The 21,936-nt window shown below is 47.1% G+C and overlaps 1 protein-coding gene and 1 long non-coding RNA gene across 3 annotated transcripts in view; one reads left to right on the forward strand and one right to left on the reverse strand.

Annotated features, from left to right (window-relative positions):
* The window catches only part of SVOP (SV2 related protein), a 78,642-nt gene extending 58,530 nt beyond the window's left edge, over positions 1 to 20,112 (reverse strand). The window contains exons 1-2 of the mRNA XM_025933597.2: positions 19,781 to 20,112; positions 1,260 to 1,420 (exon numbers count right to left, since the gene is read on the reverse strand). Coding sequence (XP_025789382.2) covers positions 1,260 to 1,420; positions 19,781 to 19,815 — 196 coding nt within the window. The 5' untranslated portion in view covers positions 19,816 to 20,112. The remainder of the gene's footprint in view (positions 1 to 1,259; positions 1,421 to 19,780) is intronic.
* On the forward strand, positions 1,098 to 16,562 carry LOC147575358 (uncharacterized). Of its 2 annotated transcripts, none has more exons than XR_015242317.1 (5): positions 1,098 to 1,548; positions 6,422 to 6,555; positions 8,929 to 9,106; positions 15,780 to 15,947; positions 16,298 to 16,562. It is a non-coding gene; the product is annotated as an uncharacterized LOC147575358 (long non-coding RNA). The 2 variants fall into 2 exon arrangements; XR_015242318.1 differs by having other exon boundaries at positions 1,098 to 1,502.
* Positions 20,113 to 21,936: the final 1,824 nt, after the last annotated feature.

Below are 21,936 nucleotides of genomic sequence, written 5' to 3' on the forward strand. Positions count from 1 at the left end.
CTCTTCATCACCACCACCATCACCATTGTCACCATCACCATCATTTGCCATCATCACTATCATCCTCCTCCTTCTCACCATCATCATCCTCTTCCTACCATTATCATCCTCCTCTTCACCATCATCATCACCATCACCTCACCACCATCATTATACTATCATCACTATCACCACCAACATTGTCACCATCATCACCATCACCACCATCACCAACATCATCACCACCATCATCACCACCATCATCACCATCATCATCAACATCACCACCATCATCACCATCACCATCACCATCACCACCATCACCACCAACATCATCACCACCATCATCACCATCATCACCATCATCACCACCATCCTCTTCATCACCACTACCATCACTGTTGTCACCATCACCATCATTTGCCATCATCACTATCATCCTCCTCCTCCTCACCATCATCATCCTCTTCCTACCATTATCATCCTCCTCCTCACCATCATCATCACCGTCACCTCACCACCATCATTACACTATCATCACTATCACCACCAACATTATCACCATCATCACCACCATCACCACCATCACCAACATCATCACCACCATCATCACCATCATCACCATCATCACCACCATCATCACCATCATCATCATTGCCATCATCATCAGAATCCTCTTCCTGCTCATCATTCTCCCTCTCCTCCTCCTCCTCCTCACCATCATCATCACTGTCACCTCACCACCATCATTACACTATCATCACTATCACCACCAACATTATCACCATCATCACCATTACCACCATCACCAACATCGTCACCACCATCATCACCATCACCATCATCACCACCATCATCACCACCATCATCACCACCATCATCATTGCCATCATCATCAGAATCCTCTTCCTCCTCATCATTCTCCCCCTCCCCCTCCTTCCCTCACCATCATCATCACTGTCACCTCACCACCATCATCACACTATCATCACCATCACCACTAACATCACCACCATCACCATCATCATCATTGTCGCTGCTGTCCTCAGCTGAGTGTTGTGCAATGAAGCAGACTGGCAGGGATTGTGATGTAACCTTATCTGCTGGAGTCAGCCATGTAGGCCTGCCCACACTCCCAGTGTCACCTCTGGGCCCTCTGGGCCCTCCTACCTGTCCCTTCCCTAGATACCTCTGAGAGTGCTATCTGGGGAGGTAACGCTGGCACCTCAGAGCCCCTGGCTGTGGCCCAGGCTGACATCCCAAATGCAGAGCCCCCTCACCGTCAGTGGGATTGGCAAACTCCTTGGGCACAGCTGCCCCATCGTCCAGCTCGACAGCCTCTAGGCCCGTGCGGACCCCTTCAATCTGGACCTCATGCTCTCCCGAAGCCGTGTCATCCTCTGACCTGGCACTCTCGCCCGTGCGACGGAATTTCACCACCCTAGAGAACAGAGCAGATCTGGTCATGATGGCTAGAACTTCCCTTCAATGCCCTTGCTGAACAGCTCTTGTGCCCAAGACAGGTGAAAGGCTTTTTCTCATGGTCCGGAGAATCGAATGGATGTGCAGGTAGGGGGTGGCATTTCCATTGAGTTGGACTGGTGGGGGTGTGTGTGTGTGTGTGACAGCTTTAAGAGTTAATGTATCAGGGCTGCCACGTACATTTGTACAGGTTGGGCACTGCACAACTCCAGGGGGACCCTATACACGAGCTAGGCTATGTGAAAGAGGATATCTTTGCTGTAGATGTAAATACTGTTTGGAATCACCTGTGTTTCAGAATTTAGACTCCTCTCTCTGTGTCAGGGGTAACAATTTGTGGTCACCTAAGGGGTGACATTACGTCCAGAAAAAAGTTGCCCTTACAGTCTTTTTTTTATAGTTAAAGTGGATGCCCAAGTTTTTTAATTGGGAGAAGTACTGTAGAAAGCCAGATTCTTCATGTCCCTTCAAAAAGTAGAGTATCTGGGGCAGCTGGCTGGCTCAGTCAGTGGAGCACGTGACTCTCGATCTTGGGGTTGTGGGCTCGAGCCTCATGTTGGGTGGAGAGATTAGTTAAAAAAAAGAGTGGAGTTCTGGTCACCTGGGGCTCATCTTCCTGTAAGGGAGCCGTGTGGCTCAATCTGGGTAGTGGGCTCCCCGTAGACAGGACACACACTCCATGGTTGATCACAGTCCCTTCCTCTCCAAGTTACCTCCAGCCTGGAGGGTCTTTTGCCACTTGTACCTGTTCTCTGTCCCTCTTACTTGGCACTTGCCCCTTTTGTCTGGGCTTGTAGGCTTTCGCGTTTGAGACCCACGGACTCCGCTCTGCAATACATTCCTTCAAACGATACTATTTCTTGTTACTCTGGAAAAGCCTTGGTTTCTCCGAGCGGCGACCTCTTCATCTGGGGCTCAGCAGTAAAATTACCTGTGTCCTTCCATCTCCCTCACTCCCAAACACAAAACTCCTACCGTCCGCCAGCCCTGTGGTGGGTTTTGGGGTCACGGTGGGGACAGAACAGAGGCGTCCCAGCCAAGCATCTGACTTCAGCTCGGGTCGCGATCTCATGGTTCACGAGTTTGAGCCCCACATCGGGCTCTGTGCTGACAGCAGAGAGCCCTCTTCAGATCCTCTGTCCCCCCCTCTCTGCCCTCCCCCATTGGTTCTCTCTCTCTCTCTCTCTCTCTCTCTCTCAAAATAAATAATAAACTTAAAAAAATAAAGAGGTAGAGGGGCGCCTGGGTGGCTCAGTCGGTTGAGCGTCCGACTCGGCTCAGGTCACGATCTCACGGTCCGTGAGTTCGAGCCCCGCGTCGGGCTCTGTGCTGACAGCTCGGAGCCTGGAGCCTGCTTCGGATTCTGTGTCTCCCTCTCTCTCTCTCTGCCCCTCCCCCGCTCATGCTCCGTCTCTCTCTGTCTCAAAAATAAACATTAAAAAAAAAGAGGTAGAAAAGAAGAAATATCTAAGTAAAACATACTGTTACTATTATCATTATTAATTGTTGCACGATCCCCTGTATTTCACCAAGAATAACTGGTGCTCTGGCATAGAAGCAGGGGGAACACGTCCTGCTTACGAAGTTGGAGAAGAGAAAAGGCAGATGAAATCACAGCAAGTTTGCAAATACCTGAAACACCACTCACGGACGAGGCTGGGCTTGGAAAGCTTGAGCTGTGAGGCTCGCCTGGGGCGGACCTAGAACACAGGGTTTGCAGGCTGGTCTGGTCTGACCGAAGCCTGGAGCTCTCACTCCATCCCGTCTAGCATCACCACCCCCGGCTGGCAGCCCCGAGCTTACGTTCCGTGCCTCATTCTGGGCGTTGTTTTCCAAGCGCTCGGATCCGCACAATGGTCGAGGTTGGGATCCTTACCAGCCCTTTACTAGACCAGGAAACCGTGGCCCCAGAAGTCACGTGACTCGCTCACAGCCATGGCTAAAGTGACACAGAGCCAAGGTTCAACCCCATTTCTGTCAGATCAAAACCTTGCATTCCCGGCCAAAGACGGGACGCTCTCTCTCCAAACCCTTCTATTGCTCCCTACCTACTCTGACGTTCGTTCCATAAAAATTTTATTTTGAAATATTTAAAACATATGCAAGCGTATAGGTAACAATGACAGAAATATTTTGGCTCCGCTGTCCAGCTTAAGGACCGAACATTACTGTCAGGTTGCACGACAGAAAATTGCCAACGTTTGGCCATAATTCAGTGGAAGCTACTGTGACTTCTTTCTGATTTCCTTCTCCCACATCTTCCTAGGTAACTCTCTTCCTTGATCAGGGGTCTTTACACGCGTCATTAATTGATTTAATCCTCACAAAACCCTGAATGGCAGTGACTATTATCATCCCCGGCCGATAAGATAGAACAGTCACCCTGAGCCTCAGTTTACCTCCTCTATAAATTGGGTGTGATAATTGCATCATGAATCGGATGCCTGAGACACAGAGCCTACGGTGGGATTCTCTTCTTTTTCGATTGTGGTAAAAGACACATAAAATAAAATTTGCCATCTTAACCACGTATAAGTGTACAATCGTATGGCATTAAGTCCATTCACGTTGTTGTCCCACCATCACCACCGTGAATCTCCAGGGCTCTTCCTCTTCCCGGGCTGGAACTCTACCCACTAAACACTAACTCCCTGTTCCCCTCTTCCTCCAGTCCCTGACACCCACCATCCCACATTCTGTCTCTATGAATTGAATTTTTCTACGTGCCTCACGTGAGTGGAATCATACGGTATTTGTGCTTTTTGTGACCGGCTTCTTTCACTCAGAATCATGTCCTCAGGGTTCATTCGCGTCGTAGCACGTGCCAGAATGCCCTTCCTTTTTTAGGGTAAATAATATTCCATGGTATGGACATACCACAATTTTTTTTATCCGCCCATCATGGACGCTTGGGTTGTTCTACCTTTGGGCTGTTGTGAATAATGCTGCTGGGACCGTGGGTGTGCGTGTGTCTGAGTCCCAGCTTTCCCTTCTTTTGGTTCTATACCCACAAGTGGGATTGCTGGCTCATAGGGTAATCTTATGTTTAATTTTCTGAGAAACCTGCATATAGTTTTCCACAGCGGCTGTAGCAGTTTATATTTCCATCATCAATGCAAAGATGTTCCAATTTTCTACATCCTTGCCAATACTTAACTATTTCTTTTTTCTTTTCTTTTCTTTTCTTTTTTTTTAATAAAAGCCAGCCTAATGGGTGTGGAATGGTATCTGGTTGTGGTTTGGATTTGAATTTCCCTAAAACTGAGCACCGATTTGTTGGCCATGTGTATATCTTTGAAAACATGTTCAAGGCTTTTGTTCGTTTTTAAATTAGATATATTGGGAATATATTCTGGATATCAATGCTTTATCAGATATATGATTTACAGATAGTTTCTCCCTTTACACAGGTGGCCTTTTCAGCTCTGTTGATTGTGTCCTTGGATGTACACAAATTTTTAATTGTGATATGGTCCAGCCAGTTCCAATGCCATGAATCTTTTTCCTTATATTTTCGTCTAAGAGCTTTTTATAGGGTTAGATCTTTGATCCGTTTTGAGTTGATTTTTGTATATGCCATAAGGTGGGGGTCCGGCTTTTATTTTGCATGTGGACATCCAGTTTTCCCAGCACCATTTGTTGAGAGGACTGCCCTTCACCCCATTGAATGATCTCGTCAAAAATCACTTGACCGTTACACATGAGGGTTCATTTCTGAGCTCTCTACTCCATTCCCTTGGTCTATATGTCTTTCCTTAGGTCAGGACCACGTGGTTTTCGTCTCTGTCGCTTTGTAGTGAGGTTTGAAATCAGGAAGTGTGAGACCTCCAATTCTGTTCTTCGTTTTCAAAATTGTTTTGGCCGTTCTGGGTTCCATGGGATTCCGGATGAATTTCATGATGAATTCTTCGATCGCTGCAAAAATGAGCTGGGGATTCTTGCGCGAGGATTTGTTAAGGAAGTACTTCCACTGGGAAGTGAGGGAGGCAGGACAAGGCGGGGATGTGGTTTTTGCTGAAATTTGATCCGTTGGGGAGCTCTGGAGTGGGAATTATGCCACCAGGATGGTCCCACCCAGAGGTCTGGGGGCTGGGCTCGCGTCAGTCATTGGCACGTCACCGCAGGGGCGGAGGGCATAGCCTCCTAGGTGTCCCCAGGTGAGGCGGCTCCCCTCAGCTGAGGGCACTCTTCAGAGTGGACTGCAGCTGGGAGCTATAAGCCGCCAAACCTAATGGCACCTGGGAGATGCACCAGCCTGGTAGAGGGGATCTGGGACCGGCACCAATGGTATCTGCTACAAATAAGCCCCATCCAGAGTTATTATGCAAACAAATTTAAAGCACTGTGCACACCTCGAATTCCCCTCCCTCAAGCTTCTTAGATACTAGTTCTCAAACCACAGAGCTGTTTTTACTGAGCACTTGCTATGCGCTAAGAGCTATGCTATAAGCCTTTTACATTCTCGCCTGATACCCTGACAATTAGCCTATGAATTAGGTACCGCTATTATCCCCACGTCACGGTTGAGGAAACCGATGCCCAGAGAGGTTAAGGCACTCATCCAAAGTCACACAGCTTGAAGGAGCTGAGGCCTCAGCCGGGTTGGCTTTGGTATTAGAGCCCTAGGTCCTAATCACTGGGCATCAGTTTCTCTCCCCAGAGAGAAGGCGTCTGGGGAAGGAAGGTGATGCCTGAACTGAGCTGGCCTACATGTAGGAGACTTGCCAGGCAGTGGGAAATGATGTGTTCTAGAGCGGGAATCAGAAGGCACAGCTCTATTCCAGCCTGGCCGACCACTTCCCAGGTCATCACACTGCTGCAGGGCGTTTTAGCTGAGTGGAGTCTTTGAACCCCTACAGGGCTGGTCACAACCCTGATGGCCGGGGCCCCACGGCCAGAGGGTCTGATTCAGAAGGTCTCGGCTGGGAACTGAGATTTTGCATTTCTGACACGTTCCCAGGTGGTGCTGCCGTTGCTGATGTGCGGACTGATTTCGTGCCACGGAGTCAGACAAACGATTCTGCTGCGCGCCTGCCCCGTACCGATCATGAAGCAGTCGTGCCGAGGATTGGAGCCCCTACTCTGTCGGCGGAGGTGGGTGTCTGCAGCCCCTCTACCTCGTCCGAGAGGCCCAGGACCCCTGTGATACAGGACAGATAGATGCCCCTGCCTGGAGCCGGGAGGCAGGTGTCCCCTGGGAGCAAAGGCCTGGGGCCCGGAAATCTGGTTAGAAGCTGGGGTCTGGGGCTTTGCTTAAGCAGCAAGAGCACTGTTTTCCTCTGACCAGGCATTTCTTTGGGGGTAGCTTTGGGGGGCATGCTGAGGGAGACCACGGGATTGTTCTCAGGCCAATGGCGTGCCCATAGACTGAATCTCAGCTTAAACCCCCCAGGCCATAAGGATGTGTAGCATGTGACGATATCCAGGGTGTATATGCGACCAAGTTCAACCTGCCGATGGTGAAATAACAGGCTCCAAAATGTTCTGAACGTTCAACAGTCAGTCTGCTCTTAGGGCTGGTTTGAGTGGTCGATAGCCCACCGCTGCATAAGAGTCCTCAAATCACCAACACCTGCCACAACTCAGATGGACGTTGAAACGTGAAGCTGGGTGAAGGAAGCCAGACACAAAAGGCCGCATGTTGCATGATTCTATTTACGTGAAGTATCCAGAATGGACCAGCGCATGGAGACAGAAGGTGGATTAGCGGTCACCGGGGTCTGGGAGTGGTGGGGGAAGGGGGGGTGGCTGCCTGATGGTACCGGGTTTCCTTTTGAGACGGTGGAAATTCCCTGGAACCAGATAGAGGTGACTGTTGCATGCCATTGTGAATATACGCCAAGTTCACTGCCGCACGAGTCATGAGAGCCCAAAAAGGTGGGAGCAACCCAAGTGTCTCTCAGTTGATGAATGGATAAACAAAACGGGGTCCTAGCCACACAATGGAATACTATTCAGTCTTATAAAGGAGTGAAGCGTCGATCCATGCTACGACACGGACGAACCTTGAAAACACCACGCTAAGTGAAACATACCGGTCGCAAAAGGACAAATATTGTATGATTCGACTTTCGAGATGCTTGGAGAACTCAATTTCACAGAGACAAAGGAGAATAGCAATCGCCAGGGGTGGTGGGGGCGGGGCTGGGAAGGAATGGAAGGCTCGTGTTTAAGGGGGTCAGAGTTGCATTTTGAGAAGACGAAATAGTCCTGGAGACGGAGGACGGTGTGGTTGCCCAACAAGGCGAGTGTATGTACACTTACAAATAATTAAAACGATTAATTTGGTTTGTGTATTTCACCATCAAAAAAAACCAACCCCCTCAATCTTTAATACTGCCATCAATGTTACTGGAATCCATTTGTTCATTTATTCAACAAATATTTATTGAGCACCTGCCTCGTAGCGAGTCCAAAAGTACTGGGGTTTCAAGGGTGAGCCAAGCACACTGAGGTTCCTTCCTGCTGGGCTCATGGTCTGCTGCTGGGGAGGGAGGCGGGCATTGAAAAAGGTGTGTGTGCCCACATGTAGCTGTCTTGCACGTTGTGAGAAATGCTACAGGTAAGTGCCGTGAGGGGCGGCTGGGTGGCTCTGTAGGTTAACTGTTGGACTCTTGACGTTGGCTCAGGTCATGATCTCACGGTTTGTGAGTTCGAGCCCCGTGTTGGGCTCCATGCTGACAGCTCGGAGCCTGCTTAGGATTCTCTCTCTCTCTGCCTCTCCCCTGCTTGTGTTCTCTCTCTGTCTCTCTCTCAAAATAAATGAACTTTTTTTTAATGCCTTGGGGGCACCTGGGAGGCTTAATCGGTTAAGTGTCTGACTTCAGCTCAGGTCATGATCTCACCGTTTGTGGGTTCAAGACCCGCATCGGGCTGTGCTGAGAGCTCACAGCCTGGAGCCTGCTTTAGATTCTATGTCTCCCTCTCTCTCTGCCCCTCGTCCTCTCACACTCTGTCTCTCTAACAAAAATAAATAAACTTAAAAAAAAAAAGCTTTGAAAGGCTAGCTAGGGGCGTGTGCGGGGGTAACATTTCAACTCTGCAACCCTCTGAGTAAGGGGTGGTATTAAATGGGAAGGAATTTCAAATAAGTGGGACTTCCTGTCCCTAAGAAGCAACCCCCACATCAGAAACATCAACAGTCCCCTAGGTACTCATGGGAGATAGAAATATAGAGAAGTATTAGAAAAGGGAAGGAAATGGACATTTAAAACAATTTTTTTAATGTTTATTTCTTTTTGAGAGACAGAGCGTGAGCGGGGGAGGGGCAGAGAGAGAGGGAGGCACAGAATCCAAAGCAGGCTCCAGGCAATGAGCTGTCAGCACAGAGTGCGACCCGAACCAGGGCTCGAACTCAGAGACCGTGAGATCATGACCTGAGCTGAAGGCGGACGCTCAACCGACTGAGCCACCCAGGCGCCCCGAGAAGGAAATGGACATTTACATGCGTCATCACCTCATTTTCAGGGATGAAGGGAAGATGAATGGATCACCCTTGACTCCAAGGTAACATCGCAGAGGGAATGACCATGAAGCCCGACAATCTCCTCGGGATCCTGCTTGTATCGTATCCTCTCCTCAAGGACCATCCAAGGGCTCCACACTTCTTTCTGTGACTAAAGGGACCACTGCAACTCTGGGGAAGGTACTCTGTGATAGCTTTCAAAACGTTCAGTGCTCTGTGCTCCCACACAGAATTATGCTGCTGGCAGTTCGTTGCAGGGACAGACGTGAGAAGGCAACGGCTTACGATACAAACAACGGCTGATAAGGGTTGTTAGCCTGCCGGGTGTCAGGTGCCATGCCTGTGCTCTGCATTGATTACCTTATGTACTTTTCACGGTCACTAATCCCATTTCACAGATGAGGACAGTGAAGCCCAGAGGGGCCAGGAGCTGCACGAAGGTCACCCAGCAGGTGTCTAAGGCAGACTTTGGCAAAGCCGTCTGACTTCAGAGTCCCCACTCCCAGCCGCTCTGCTATATTCTCTTCTGGTGCTCTCATGCTGCGTGCAGTAATCATCGGGAGGGGAGTAATTACATAGATTATGGTGCATCCACTTAAGAGAATGTTTAAAAAATTCTGTTTGTTTGATCCCTATCATAATCTCTCGACCATCCAAGGGGCCATCAGTGGACGAACAGATCAACAGAGTGTGGTCTGGACATACAGTGGAATATTATTCAGCCCTTAAAAAAGAGGACATTCTGACACGCTACAACATGGATGAACTCTAAAGATATTATGTTAAATGAAATAAGTCTGGCATGAGAAGACAAATATTGTATGAGTGTGCCTATACGAGGGGGCCTAGAATAGTCAAATTCACAGGGACAGAAGGTAGGATAGCAGTTGCCAGGGGCTGGGGGGAAGGGGGATTTGGTGTTTAATGGGGACAGAGTTTCAGCTGGGGAAGATGAAAAAGTTCTGGAACGATGGTAGTGTTGGTTGCATAACAGCGTGAAGGTACTTAAGGCCGCTAACCATATGCTTAAAGTTGTCCAAATGGTAAATTTTATCTTACGTATATTTTGCCATAATAAACACACACCCACCCACACACACACCCACACACCCACACACACACACACACACACGTTGATCTCTAAGAGCCAACAGGAAAAGATTGTCAGGGTTCGTTATTAAATATGCTAGAATGTGGTTACATGATCTAGGTTCTTTGCTACTAAGATTTAAGTGTGGTCTTGAACCAGGGGCCCCAGCATCCCCTAGGGGCTTGTTAGAAATTCAGAGTCTCAGGCCCTGACCCAGAGCTACTGAATCAGCATCTATCTGCATTTTAGCCAGGTCCCCAGATAATTTGTGTGCACCTTTGTTGGACAAACGATGCTATCGAGTATTCTTCCACCGTCCTGGGCGTTCTGGAAGGATACATAAGAAATCACAGGCTGGTTTCCTCTGGGAAGAAGGACTGCACGGAAATGGGGACTTTCTGGATGGGAAGGACATTTGTCTACTTTTCATTTTGGACCTTTCTAACGTTTGCAATTTTAAACCTGCACATATATTGCTTTTGTAATATAAGTAACAACAGCAACTCTTTCCAGAGCGCTTGTTGATAACGTGGCACCTGCTAAGCACAGTGCAGACACTTTCATCTGTGGAATAGGAATGATAAGGAGCTTGCAGGACCGCTATAGAGGTTAACTGAGCTTGACGAAGGAACGGGAAAATCACGGGCATTGAGTAAATGCCACCTTCCCTCCACCTGGTCCCGCTCGAATCGCCTTTCTGCCTGAGCTCAGAGGACACTGACCCTTGTGAAATATGACCTTGAGAAAGTGACTTAGCTCCCCGCAGGTTTAAACCGGGATCTGCTCACATTCCCACTCCGGCAAACCCCAAGAAGCCAGCGCATCTTTCTTTATGAAAACTTGTTTTAAGACAGACATAAAGAGAGACCTTTGACACTAAATGACTCTCAGAAAAGCAGGCTACATTTCGACTCGGTCGGGTTCCTGAAAGTATTTATCAACTCTCTGAGTCAAGACTTCCCAAGGGGGGAAAATGTGATAGGAAAGATAAAGAAAATCGCGATGACATATGTTAAATGTATGAGGGCTTGGAAACAGGTTGGCTTACAAAATTTCTTGGCATTTGTTGTGTATATACAGCATGTAATTTACCAAAATAGCAGGGAACATTTATTTCACATAATTTTGCTATTTAAAGAAGAGAAGAGCTTGAGGAAATGGCTGTCAAAAATCGTATTTGTACCATCATGTAATTCACTCCAGTTCCTTAAATTAGGGTCTGAGCCTTGGTTAGGGTATTTCAGATACGGAAGTTTTTTCTCTTTTCATCTGAGCTTCTGGGCTTTTATCCCCTGAGTTAGCGAATCTACCAGACTGAAAGGGAAGCTTACCCCTCACTGTGATTTTCACAGGGTGGCAGGTAGTGTCCCGTCATGAAGAGACATGGTCTGTCCTGGGGAAGAAGGGAGCCCAACTCTGGCAAGCAGACTGACCTGTGTTTGGATTCCTTGTCCGTGCCACTTAGTTGCTGTGTGACCCTAGGGAGGTTACTTGACCTCTCTGAGTCTTGGTTGCCTCCCTGATTGGATGGAGATGGTAATTCCCACCTCACAGGGTTGCCAAGGAGATGAAAGGAGTCAATACAGACAAGAGTGTCTTGCACAGCCCGGCACAATCATTCGGTAATTTTGGTGTTTACTGAGTGCTGACGGTGTGCTGGGTGCTGGGATGCCAAAGGCACAAAATAGACGTGGTCCTTGCCCTCGTGGGGTGGGTGCTCTAGTTGGGGAGATGGTAAGCGAAGAAATTATAATACATTTGCCAATGAATGGATCTTGAGAAGGAAAGGAAAGGAGGGGGAAGGTAAAGAACTGGCGGAAGGAGGAGTCAGAGTTAGAGTCAGAGTCCCTAAGGAGGCTGAGATCAAGAGGGCAAGAAGAGCTGGGCACAGCTGGAGAGAGGGCAGGGAGAATGGCTGGTGCAAAGGCCCAGAGGCAGGGCCAAGGCATGGAGGTCAGAGAGACAGGCTGGGTCACGCAAAGCGTTGGACACCACAGTGAGGACTTTCCACATTATCCCAAGACCCAGGGGATGCCATTGAAAGGTTTCAAGCAGGCAAGAGAGAGTGGAAGATGATGAGAGTTGAGTTTTGAGAAGATCACTCAGGCACATGTTTCCACAAGAGGAAGAGCAGATTGTGGAGGGTGGTTTAAAATACAGGTTATAATATTATTGAGGGAGAGCAAGACCGACGGACCAGGAGACAACTGTTGGTAAAGAATACACTCTGTTCTGGGGCGCCTGGGTGGCGCAGTCGGTTAAGCGTCCGACTTCAGCCGGGTCACGATCTCGCGGTCCGTGAGTTCGAGCCCCGCGTCGGGCTCTGGGCTGATGGCTCAGAGCCTGGAGCCTGTTTCCGATTCTGTGTCTCCCTCTCTCTCTGCCCCTCCCCCATTCATGCTCTGTCTCTCTCTGTCCCAAAAATAAATAAACGTTAAAAAAAAAAAAAAAATTAAAAAAAAAAAAAAAAAAAAAAGAATACACTCTGTTCTACTCCCAAATCACCAGAGGAGCCTGCCACACCTCAGGCGCCATATGGGGATGCACCTGAGTTGGTAAAAAGGCAGGGAGGGTGAGGGGGAAAGGTGGGCAAGAGCCCTTACCCTGGTTTCCACAGGAAGCAGTAGGCGAGGCCGGGTAAGCGGGCTGAGGTTTGAGTAATTTCAGTGTGGATAATCTCAGCAGGTTCTGGGGCACAGGGGCTGCCTGGTACTTGGCCTTGGGGTGATTAGGACAGGTGGATGGTGGCTCTGGGTTGGTTACCTTGTGTACGAAAAGTGCACTGGCAGATGAATCATGACTAGTTCATTCCGGAAGGGACAACCCCTCCAGGATCAGCAAGGCCCCAAGATGCCAAAACACCAGACTAGAAAATAAGAGGCATGTTTAACACAGAAAGATGGCAAGGAAGGAAGCAGGGAGACCAGGGAGGTGGCTGTCCAGTTGGCTGCGTGAGAGGTGATGGTGGCTTGGATTAGGGGGACTAAACCGGGGAAGGGGGTGGGGGTGAAGCTTTTGTTATTTGTCCTCCCTACCCACCCCCCACCGATGAGTAGAGGAAGACCCCTTCCCTGAGAGACCCGTCTACAAGGCATAACAAATGCCCACCCACTTCTTTGGGGAACTCAGTCGGCAGCGCTGAGGACCGGCATCCCTCGGTTTTGTCCCACGTGCTCAGCGGCGTGGCGTTGGGGCTTCTTAGGAATCTGAGACCTATTGGCCAATGGGATTCGATACCGTGGGCCCAGTGCAATGGAGATTGCCGAGGTTATTTAAAAATGGACTCGCTTTTTGTTTCCCTTCGAGATAAGACCTGGGCACTCCCTGAGCCGTGCGATTCGGGAAGCGTCTCCTCAGGAGCTGGACCTCTGTCTTCAAATATTTCAAATTTAGGCACGTGAAAGATGGCACTTGTTCAACTCGGACCCTGAGACCAGAGCTTGAGCTTCTGGGGATAGAGGGGAGGGAAGCAGATTTCAGCACAGCATGGGGAGCCTTGTTAGGCCAAGAAGTCCAGAGACAAAAAAGGCTGCTTTTGAAGGCAGTGGGCCTCTCCTTTAGGAGAGACGGTCTAGGAGAGGTGGGCGGGTATCCACGAGTGGACCTAAGGGTAATGATATTTAACACGCAGCATTTCAGCACACCTAAATGCTGTATATACTTACAATCTTCTATAACCTCTTCAACAACCCTGGGAAGGAGGTGTTATTAATATGCCCAGTTTATAGACAAGTAAATAGAAGCTCGGGGACATCACATCAATTGGCTCAGGATCCCTAGAGAGAATATAGTGTACTACAGTCCCTGGCCGGAGAAGTTCCACAGCCCACAGTCTTAACCAATTAGCCGATGCTTCTCTGCGGCCAAGAACACCCCTAGGGAGCTGATTAAAATGCCAATTCCTGGGCCATTCTCCTGATTTAAGGCTTGTGCATCTCTGCAGGGTAGAGCCCAGGGATCTGAATTTTAATAACCCACCGAGGGTGGCCACAGATGTTTGAAAGCCACCTTGATGCCCTCCTGCCCTGGGTTGGGGCGAATAAGGTATGAGGGGTTGGATGCAATGGCCTTTAAGATCCCTTCCATTCCAGAATCTCTAGACGTCCATAATTAGAAGAAAGCTTAGTTCTCCGTGGATTTTAGTTCTCTGTATTTTCCTACCACCTCCATCGACCTGAATAGCATTGACTTTGTTCCCTGGGTAGTGGACCACTAGCTTATATTCTGGACAAAAGGCAACGATCACAAATAAATAACAGTTAACATTTATTTAGCCGTTACTCTGTGCAGGTAGCTCTGCTAAGCGCTTGAAACTGGGGCCTGGAGAAGAAAAGATGGCCTTCCAGTTTAGCAGGAAAGTCAGGATTTGAATCCAGGTCTGCTTGAGTAGAGAGCCCCCACACTTGCTCATTCTGTGCCATGGCCTCAGTGGAGGGGCGACCGGGAGCAGAGAGCTGTGATACACCTTTCCAAGTAGTTTGTCTTTGTAACTGACTCATGCATTCACTCAGCAAGCATGCTGTAAGGACCTTCTGTGTGTCAGACTGAGCTCTTGTCCTTATGGACCTCATAGTTTTTTTTACCAACAGTATATTGAGGGTGGAAGAAGGTGCATAAAGAGCCACGTACTAGGGTCCTGACAGGACTAAGGTCAGAGAAAATGAGGTTGGAAGAGAGACCCAAAGATGCTGTAGGAATAGAGACACTGAATAATGTATTACCTAAACTAAAACACTTTAGAGCAGTCGTTCTCATTGGGGCACAATTTAGTCTCTTAGGGGACATTGGCAATGTCTGGAGACATTTTTGATTGTCACAACTTGGGGGGACAGGTTGTGACATCTAGTGGGTAGAGGCCAGGGATGCTGCTAAACATCCTATAATGCATAGCCGCGCCCCTCCCCCCCCACAAGGTACCATCTGGTCTGAAATGTGAATAATGTCAAAGTTGAGAAACCACGTACTACAGAGTGAGAGATATGATTAATAATTATCACAGAATAATTTCCATAAGCCAGGATGGTACCAGGCACCCATCTAGGGAGCTTAGAATCTTAAAGCTGAGAATGCCTCTCAAGGTGGCCCGGGGAACCCCTTAGGTCTCAGGAAACTAAATACGCTGCCTAAGATCACACAGTGATTCACAGTCAGATCTGCATAATTCTTTAAGACAGACGGAGAAGAGATTCACAGGGGCTGTAGTACCACTCTCCGGGCCAGCAGACCCTGCGACAATCCTCCCTAAAACCTAAGATCACCCAAGCAATGGCCTTTTTGCAAGGGGACATTTTGCACGGTCCCCTTTGCAAGGGGACATTCTTTCTTTGGCCTCCAGATTGTTCCCCTTTAAGTCACTAAAACACATATCCCCCAGAGGTAAGGTCGGCTGGCATGTGTTTGAAATGATGGGGTGTGAGCAGCTTTGAACTTGAGGTTTTAAAAGGTTTCGGTGGGTTGACCTTGAGGATCCCTAGGCTATTAAAACAACTCTCTGCTTTTTGCCTGAAGTGAGTAGATAATGAACTCCCGTCTCTCCTCCTTGGCCAGGAATCTCCCCCTTTGGGGAGCATTTTCTTCGTGTTCTGAGAAAGGAGACCATGGCTTCCAGGTGATGTTGGAGGATACGGGAAACAAATCTAGAGTGAAGGAAGACCGATAACGCCAGCACCATTCGCTGAGCCCTAACTCGGAGCCAGGCACTGAGCTGAGAGCTTCCCAGAGATGACTGTTCTGATTCTCACTCACAACAGCCTTGCCCTGCAGATACGGCCATTATCCTGACTTGATGGAGGAACACCCAGCGTTTGGGAGATGAAGTCACTGGCCCGAGGCCACCCAGGTGTTTGAACCCACATCTGCCCACCTCACAGCCCACACTTTTACCCCTGCTGTTGCTGAAGCTCAGGAGAAGTCCGTGGAAGATTCATTGAGGTAATGCACTTGAGTTTAATCTTGAAGACAAAGTTGGTAAGAAAGGAGAGAGGAAGAAAGTGAACTGGGCGGACACAGTCTGAAGTTCCAACTCGTTGTCACACACTACAGGGCCCCGTATGGCCCGGTCCTTGCCATCCTCTGCAGTCTCCCTCAAGCCGCTAGTTTATTATGTTCCCCCCACTGGCTTGATTTTGAGACACGACACTTTTTTCCACTCTGGAGCTTTTGCTTCCACAGTTCCCTTTGTCCAAAATACCCACTCTTCTCCTTAGATGATCCCTGGGGGCTCAATTGCAACGTCACATTCTCAAGGAATCTTTCACTGGTCCTGCCTCTCCCCCATCTAGAACTAGTCTCATCGCACCCTGCACTTGTCCTGAAGACAATTCTCATAATTGGGAGCGCCCGGGTGGCTCAGTCAATTAAGCGTCAGACTTCGACTCAGGTCACAAACTCGTGGTTTGTGAGTTCAAGCCCCGTGTTTGTGCTGACAGCTCAGAGCCTGGAGCCTGCTTTCGATTCTGTGTCTGCCTCTCTCTCTGCCCCTCCCTTGCTCACGCTCTCTGTCTCTCAAAAATAAAATCAACATTAAAAAATTAAAAAAAAAGACAATTCTCATAATTACTGTGCAAGATGTGTTCAAGGTCTGCCTCTCCTAGCACTAGACCAGTGTTGTCCAATATGGTAGCTACTAGCCAGATGTAGCTATTTTTTTTTTAATTAGTTTATTTTGAGGTGGGGGGAGGCAGAAAGAGAGCGAGAGAGAGAATCCCAAGCAGGCTCTGTGCTGTTGATCATGCAGCTTGACAACGCAGGGACGCAGTCTGTGAGATCATGACCTGAGCTGAAATCGAGAGTCAGATGCTTAACCGACTAAGCCACCCAGGGGTCCCCACATGTAGCTACTGAGCAGTTGAAATGTCATCGGTGCAACTGAGACACTGACTTTTTCAAATTTCGCGTATTTTATTTACAAATTATATTTTATGCTATATACTATACTATAGAAATGATTTTATGTACAAATTGCATAATTTAAGTTTAAGTGTAAATAGCCACATATGGTTAGTGACTACCATATCGGACATTGCAGCTTTAGATTGTCACCTCCTTGATGGCAAGGACCATGTCTAGCTTATTCAGTCGTAGAATCCCTTGTACCTAGGGTGGTGCCCAAATGAATGAAATGAGTGAATCGATCATCACCCAATCAACCAATGTAGTCTGCAAAAGTTGCTTTCAAGAAATCATCCTAGAAAGGAGAGCCCCAGAAAAGTCTCACACAAGGACACGCAATAACGCAGAACTGGATATAAAATCTCAGCCTCCTGAATCTCCTGTACACGGTGCTGCGCCTGAATGGACAGCAGGTGAAAAGCAGAGGTTGTTTGGAGCCTGAAATGAACCATCCTAGAGCTGTGTGAAGGAGCTTCCAACTGCAAGGTGGGACTGTTTTCTTAGGCATCCTTATCCCCTTTCCCCCTCCCCAAACCCTGTAAACTACTTAGTGGCTTATAATCTATTAACACTTGGCTTCCCATGAGACTGAGCCTGTTCCAAAGTTCACTCTTGCCAACCCTCTACAAGGCATTCTGATTTTTTTCTTTAAACCATATTGCTCTCAGGAAATCTGTTGCCTGCAATCTGTGCACAATATACACAGGGTGTGGTTTAAAAAACATCTAAGTCGTGATTTGTAACCCACTCAGATTCACGTGGCTGTTCCTTTTGCTTCACTTCTTTTTTTTATAAATAGTGGTCAACACATTTCAGGGCTAATTTTGACTTCATTCAAATTGCAGATTACAATTTTAAGCTTTCAGCATAGGGAGCCTCTATATATTTTTATAAATGATTTTTTTAGATATAATAATATTAGTTAGTATACGTCAAATGCTTTGTGTTTGCCAGGCATTCAGCACACGTCATGTCACTGGATCATTACAGCAACTCTGTGAATCAAGTACTATTATGAGCCCCATTTTATGGCTGGGGAAATTCAATCTCAGAAAGGTTAAGTCACTTGCTCAGAGTCAAATAAGCAGAAAGTGGCAAAGTCAGGATTTGAACTCAAGTCTGTCTCACTCAAGAGCCAGCGATCTTAGTATACAATTTGGCCTCTCTAATGGATAATACATGTATTTATCTGTTAAAATATCAGGGAGAACAATCAAGAAACTTAACCTGCAGTTTGGGAAGAGAGATACTTACTTTTTATTCTTGAGCTTCTTTTTGAACTTTATTTATCCTCCGTACAGATTCTATTAGTGCCTTATATTGTACATTAGTATAAAAAACTAAATTAATTTTAAATTTTAAATAAATAAAACCCTCTGATTATTTTTGCCTTCTTTTTGAATTGAAAGAATTGTCACAATAGTGTCATGTCTATACCTGAGTCTCTGAGTAATCTGCAAAGTTCACGTGCTCTGACATTTTTTTGAAAATTTATCTCAGTAAACTGCAGATCCAATATATATTGTATTCCTATTCTAGGTACTAGACTTCATATTTCAGTTTCTGAATTACTTTTTATTCTGCGATAATAGGTTGGTTTTTGGACATATTTATTTTCAACGAAAGTGGTATGTTTCCCTTAAGAGATTTACACTCAGATATGAATATTTTTACGTATTCATACATTGACCTCTGGAAATTCTAACACTGAGCATCCTTTAGCATTTGTGAAATAACCCTACATTACATAAGATACCCTGTTTGTGGATCAATTAATAAAAACGTAAAAGAGTAATTAAAATTTTAAAATGAAAATTAATTTTACACTGATTGAGAAGTAAACATTACAATACCCTTCAGGTTTCAGAGCCTCAGAGAGCTGTATCAGTCACACTAAAAGTCACTTGGGAGAATTTCTCGGTGGATTAGAGAGGAAAAAAATTTTTTAAGTCAAGAAAACACACGTATACTAACAATGATGTATCCTTTCCAACAAATCCAAACAATGTCTACTTGTATCATCCAAATAGCTGGTGCTTCTAAAAATTAAAACAGAAATCCCTGTTAATGCCCCATCTCATAGTCTTGGGATTTGCTTAACGGATCACCATCGGCTTGTAGTAGGAGAAATCTGTAAGCCCCCTCTACAAGGCCCCTGTCCTTTCCATTGCTTGGTTTTATTCCCCCAAGATTCTCAGAGCAAATTTGACATTCCTTACAAATTCCCATCCTCTAGCTTTGTATTCCTGATGTTCTTGAGGATAGCCATCGACAGTGAGTCCCACTCTAGCTGGCTGTTACAAAAACCTTTTCATTCAGAAGAAGGCAAGAGGTTTCAGCGACCGTGCACAGCCCTCTCATTCACACACTTCATAAACAACAAGACTTTGCCCAAGCCTCCCCTCTAGGAAGGTATTCCGGCTTTTTAGACACCACTTTGCAACATCGGTATCATTCCCTTCCCAAAGACCTTGCAGAAAAATTAGGGATTTCACAGCCTTGGAGAAGGGCTGGGAAAAACCGATGTCATCGCATATGGACTCATCAATTCAGTCCACATTTCAAAACAGCAGCTAACGCTTTCTTAAAACACAGACCTCAAAAATCCCTTTAGGATCGCGAGCAATTAAAAGGGAAAACACAACACCCCTTGTTCCCCATAAGACTCTGACGGATCTGAAAAATAGAACTGAATCAGAGATACAGAGGCTGGGCTCCTGGAGTAGGAAAATGGCTTGTCTCCTCTGGGCCTAATTCTTTCCTCTCAAACAGTTCCTTTTCAATTCAAGAAGCCATGCAGAGATGCCCCCTTGCAGGTTTTCGTTTTTTAAAGGAAAGCCTGTCTGCCTCGCACTCGCCCCCATGATACTCACGGCAGCTGCCTTAGCTGGAATAAGTCCTCCTCCATGTCCGCGCTGCGCCAGGACGAGCCCTTTTCATGGCCCTTACATGGTGTTGGTGGAAGGCTCGCGGTCGGGGTTTCAGCACCGGGGTGCTGGACAGCTCCCGCGCCGCTTCCTCCCTCGGCGGCAGCTGTTCGGGGGAGGGAGCCGCCGGGGACCAGCCCACGAGACAAAGCCGCCGCCGCCAGGAGAGTGGGCGGAGAGGAGGAGGCGGAGGGCAGAGCAGGCAGCGCGGGGAGAGGGGGCGGGGAGAGCCCTTCTGGTTAGAGGAATTTACAGGCTCTCCGTGGTTGGTGATGTTTCACTGGGTGCCTATAGGGCACACCAGCCTGTGAAATGGCTGTCGAGGTACCAATGAGCGCTCTTCGGCTGACACCGCCTCTCTAAATGTTTATTTGTAGGGATTCGTTTGTGTTGTTTTCAGTTCGATATTCTTGAAACCCAGCCTGGTATAGCACATGAAGGGAATGAAACATGTAAAGACAGTACGCATGAGTTAGGGTACTGTTTATTGAGCACCTACTGCATGCCAGGCATTGTAATAGGCACTGGGGCATATGCGAGACGACAAGTTAGGCATGTCACTGTCATCAGGGGGCTGCCAGGTCCAGTGAAATGAATCAAGAAAAAAAAAAAAGTTAAATATGAGAAGGCCAAAGATCACACACTTCATTCATTCGGCAAGCATTATTGATTTCTATAGCCCTGACACCGGGGAATCAAAGATTAATAAAACCAAATCCCTGCCTTCAAAAATCCTCCCTCTCTGTTTCACCATTCCCCTCCTGCTAGAATAGCTGCCCTATTTAGAACTTAAGCTCCATAAAGGTTTGCTGATGCACCCCAAGGGCCTAGAACAATAAAACTTTATTTATGGGCACTGAAATTGGAATTGAATATCCCTCACTAAACTCAACCCCAGGGTTTTACATTGTGTGCACTCAATAAATGCTCCTTAAACTGAAAACAAACTGATCTTTCATTCAGGTGAGTAGGGATTCAGTATCTATTGTAAGCTACGGAAAGCCAGGGAAATGGTTTCTATTAGAGGTGGCAAGTTGGAGGCGCCCTGATAGGGTGTCCAACTCATCCTGGTTTACCCAGGACCCTGAGTTTTAGCCCTGGAAATTCCAGGTCCTGGGAAGCCCTGAGTCCCAGACAAATCTTGACAGTTGTTTACTCCACAACTGTAAGGTAGATCCACACAGAGATGTGTTTTGAGTAGTCTGAAGGGTTAACAAGAATACTTTAAAGATAAAGATTTAAAATTATGAAACTCTTAGAAGAAAGTACAGGAGTAAGCCCTTAGGACCTTGAGTTAGGCAGTGGTTTCTTAGACACAATACCCAAAGCACAAGCGACAAAAGAAAAAATTAGATACGTTGGACTATATCAAAGTTAAAAGCTTTTATGCCACAAAGGACACAATTAAGAGAAGACAACCCACGGCACGGGAGAAAATAGTTTCGAATCATATCCCCGATAAGAGACTTACTTCAAACAACATAAAGAACCCGTCCAACTCCATAACAAAAAAGACAACAACATAATTTAAAAACGGACAAATAACTTGAAAAAATGCTTAACATCGTTAGTCATGAGGGAAATGGAAATCGAAGTGACAAATCCCACCATGCCCACCGGAATGGCTAAAATTAAAAAGCCAGACAATAGCTAGTGTTGGTGAGCATGTGGGACCGGACATTCCCCTCATACACGGCTGCCGGGAAGGTAAAATGGGGCAGCCTCTGTGGAAAACAGTTTGGCAGTTTCTCAAAAATGGAAACACTGAGTTATCTCATGACCCCGTGATACCACTTAGAGGTATGTGCCCATAAAAAGTGAAAACGCAGTGCACACAGACCTTGTGTGCACAAATGTTCATGGCATCATTATTTATAATACCGAAAAGTGGAAAACAACGCAAATGTTCATCAACTGGTCATCAAATTATATGCTTAAAAAGAGCAAACTGTGGGGTATGTAATTGCGTTTCAATAGAGCTGTTCTTTTTTTTTTTTTAAGATAATAATTTTTTGGGGCGCCTGGGTGGCGCAGTCGGTTAAGCGTCCGACTTCAGCCAGGTCACGATCTCGCGCTCCGTGAGTTCGAGCCCCGCGTCGGGC

Source organism: Puma concolor, chromosome D3 (genome assembly GCF_028749965.1).
Source record: "Puma concolor isolate L17-30 chromosome D3, mPumCon1.1.hap2, whole genome shotgun sequence".
In the NCBI taxonomy this organism is placed as follows: domain Eukaryota; kingdom Metazoa; phylum Chordata; class Mammalia; order Carnivora; family Felidae; genus Puma; species Puma concolor.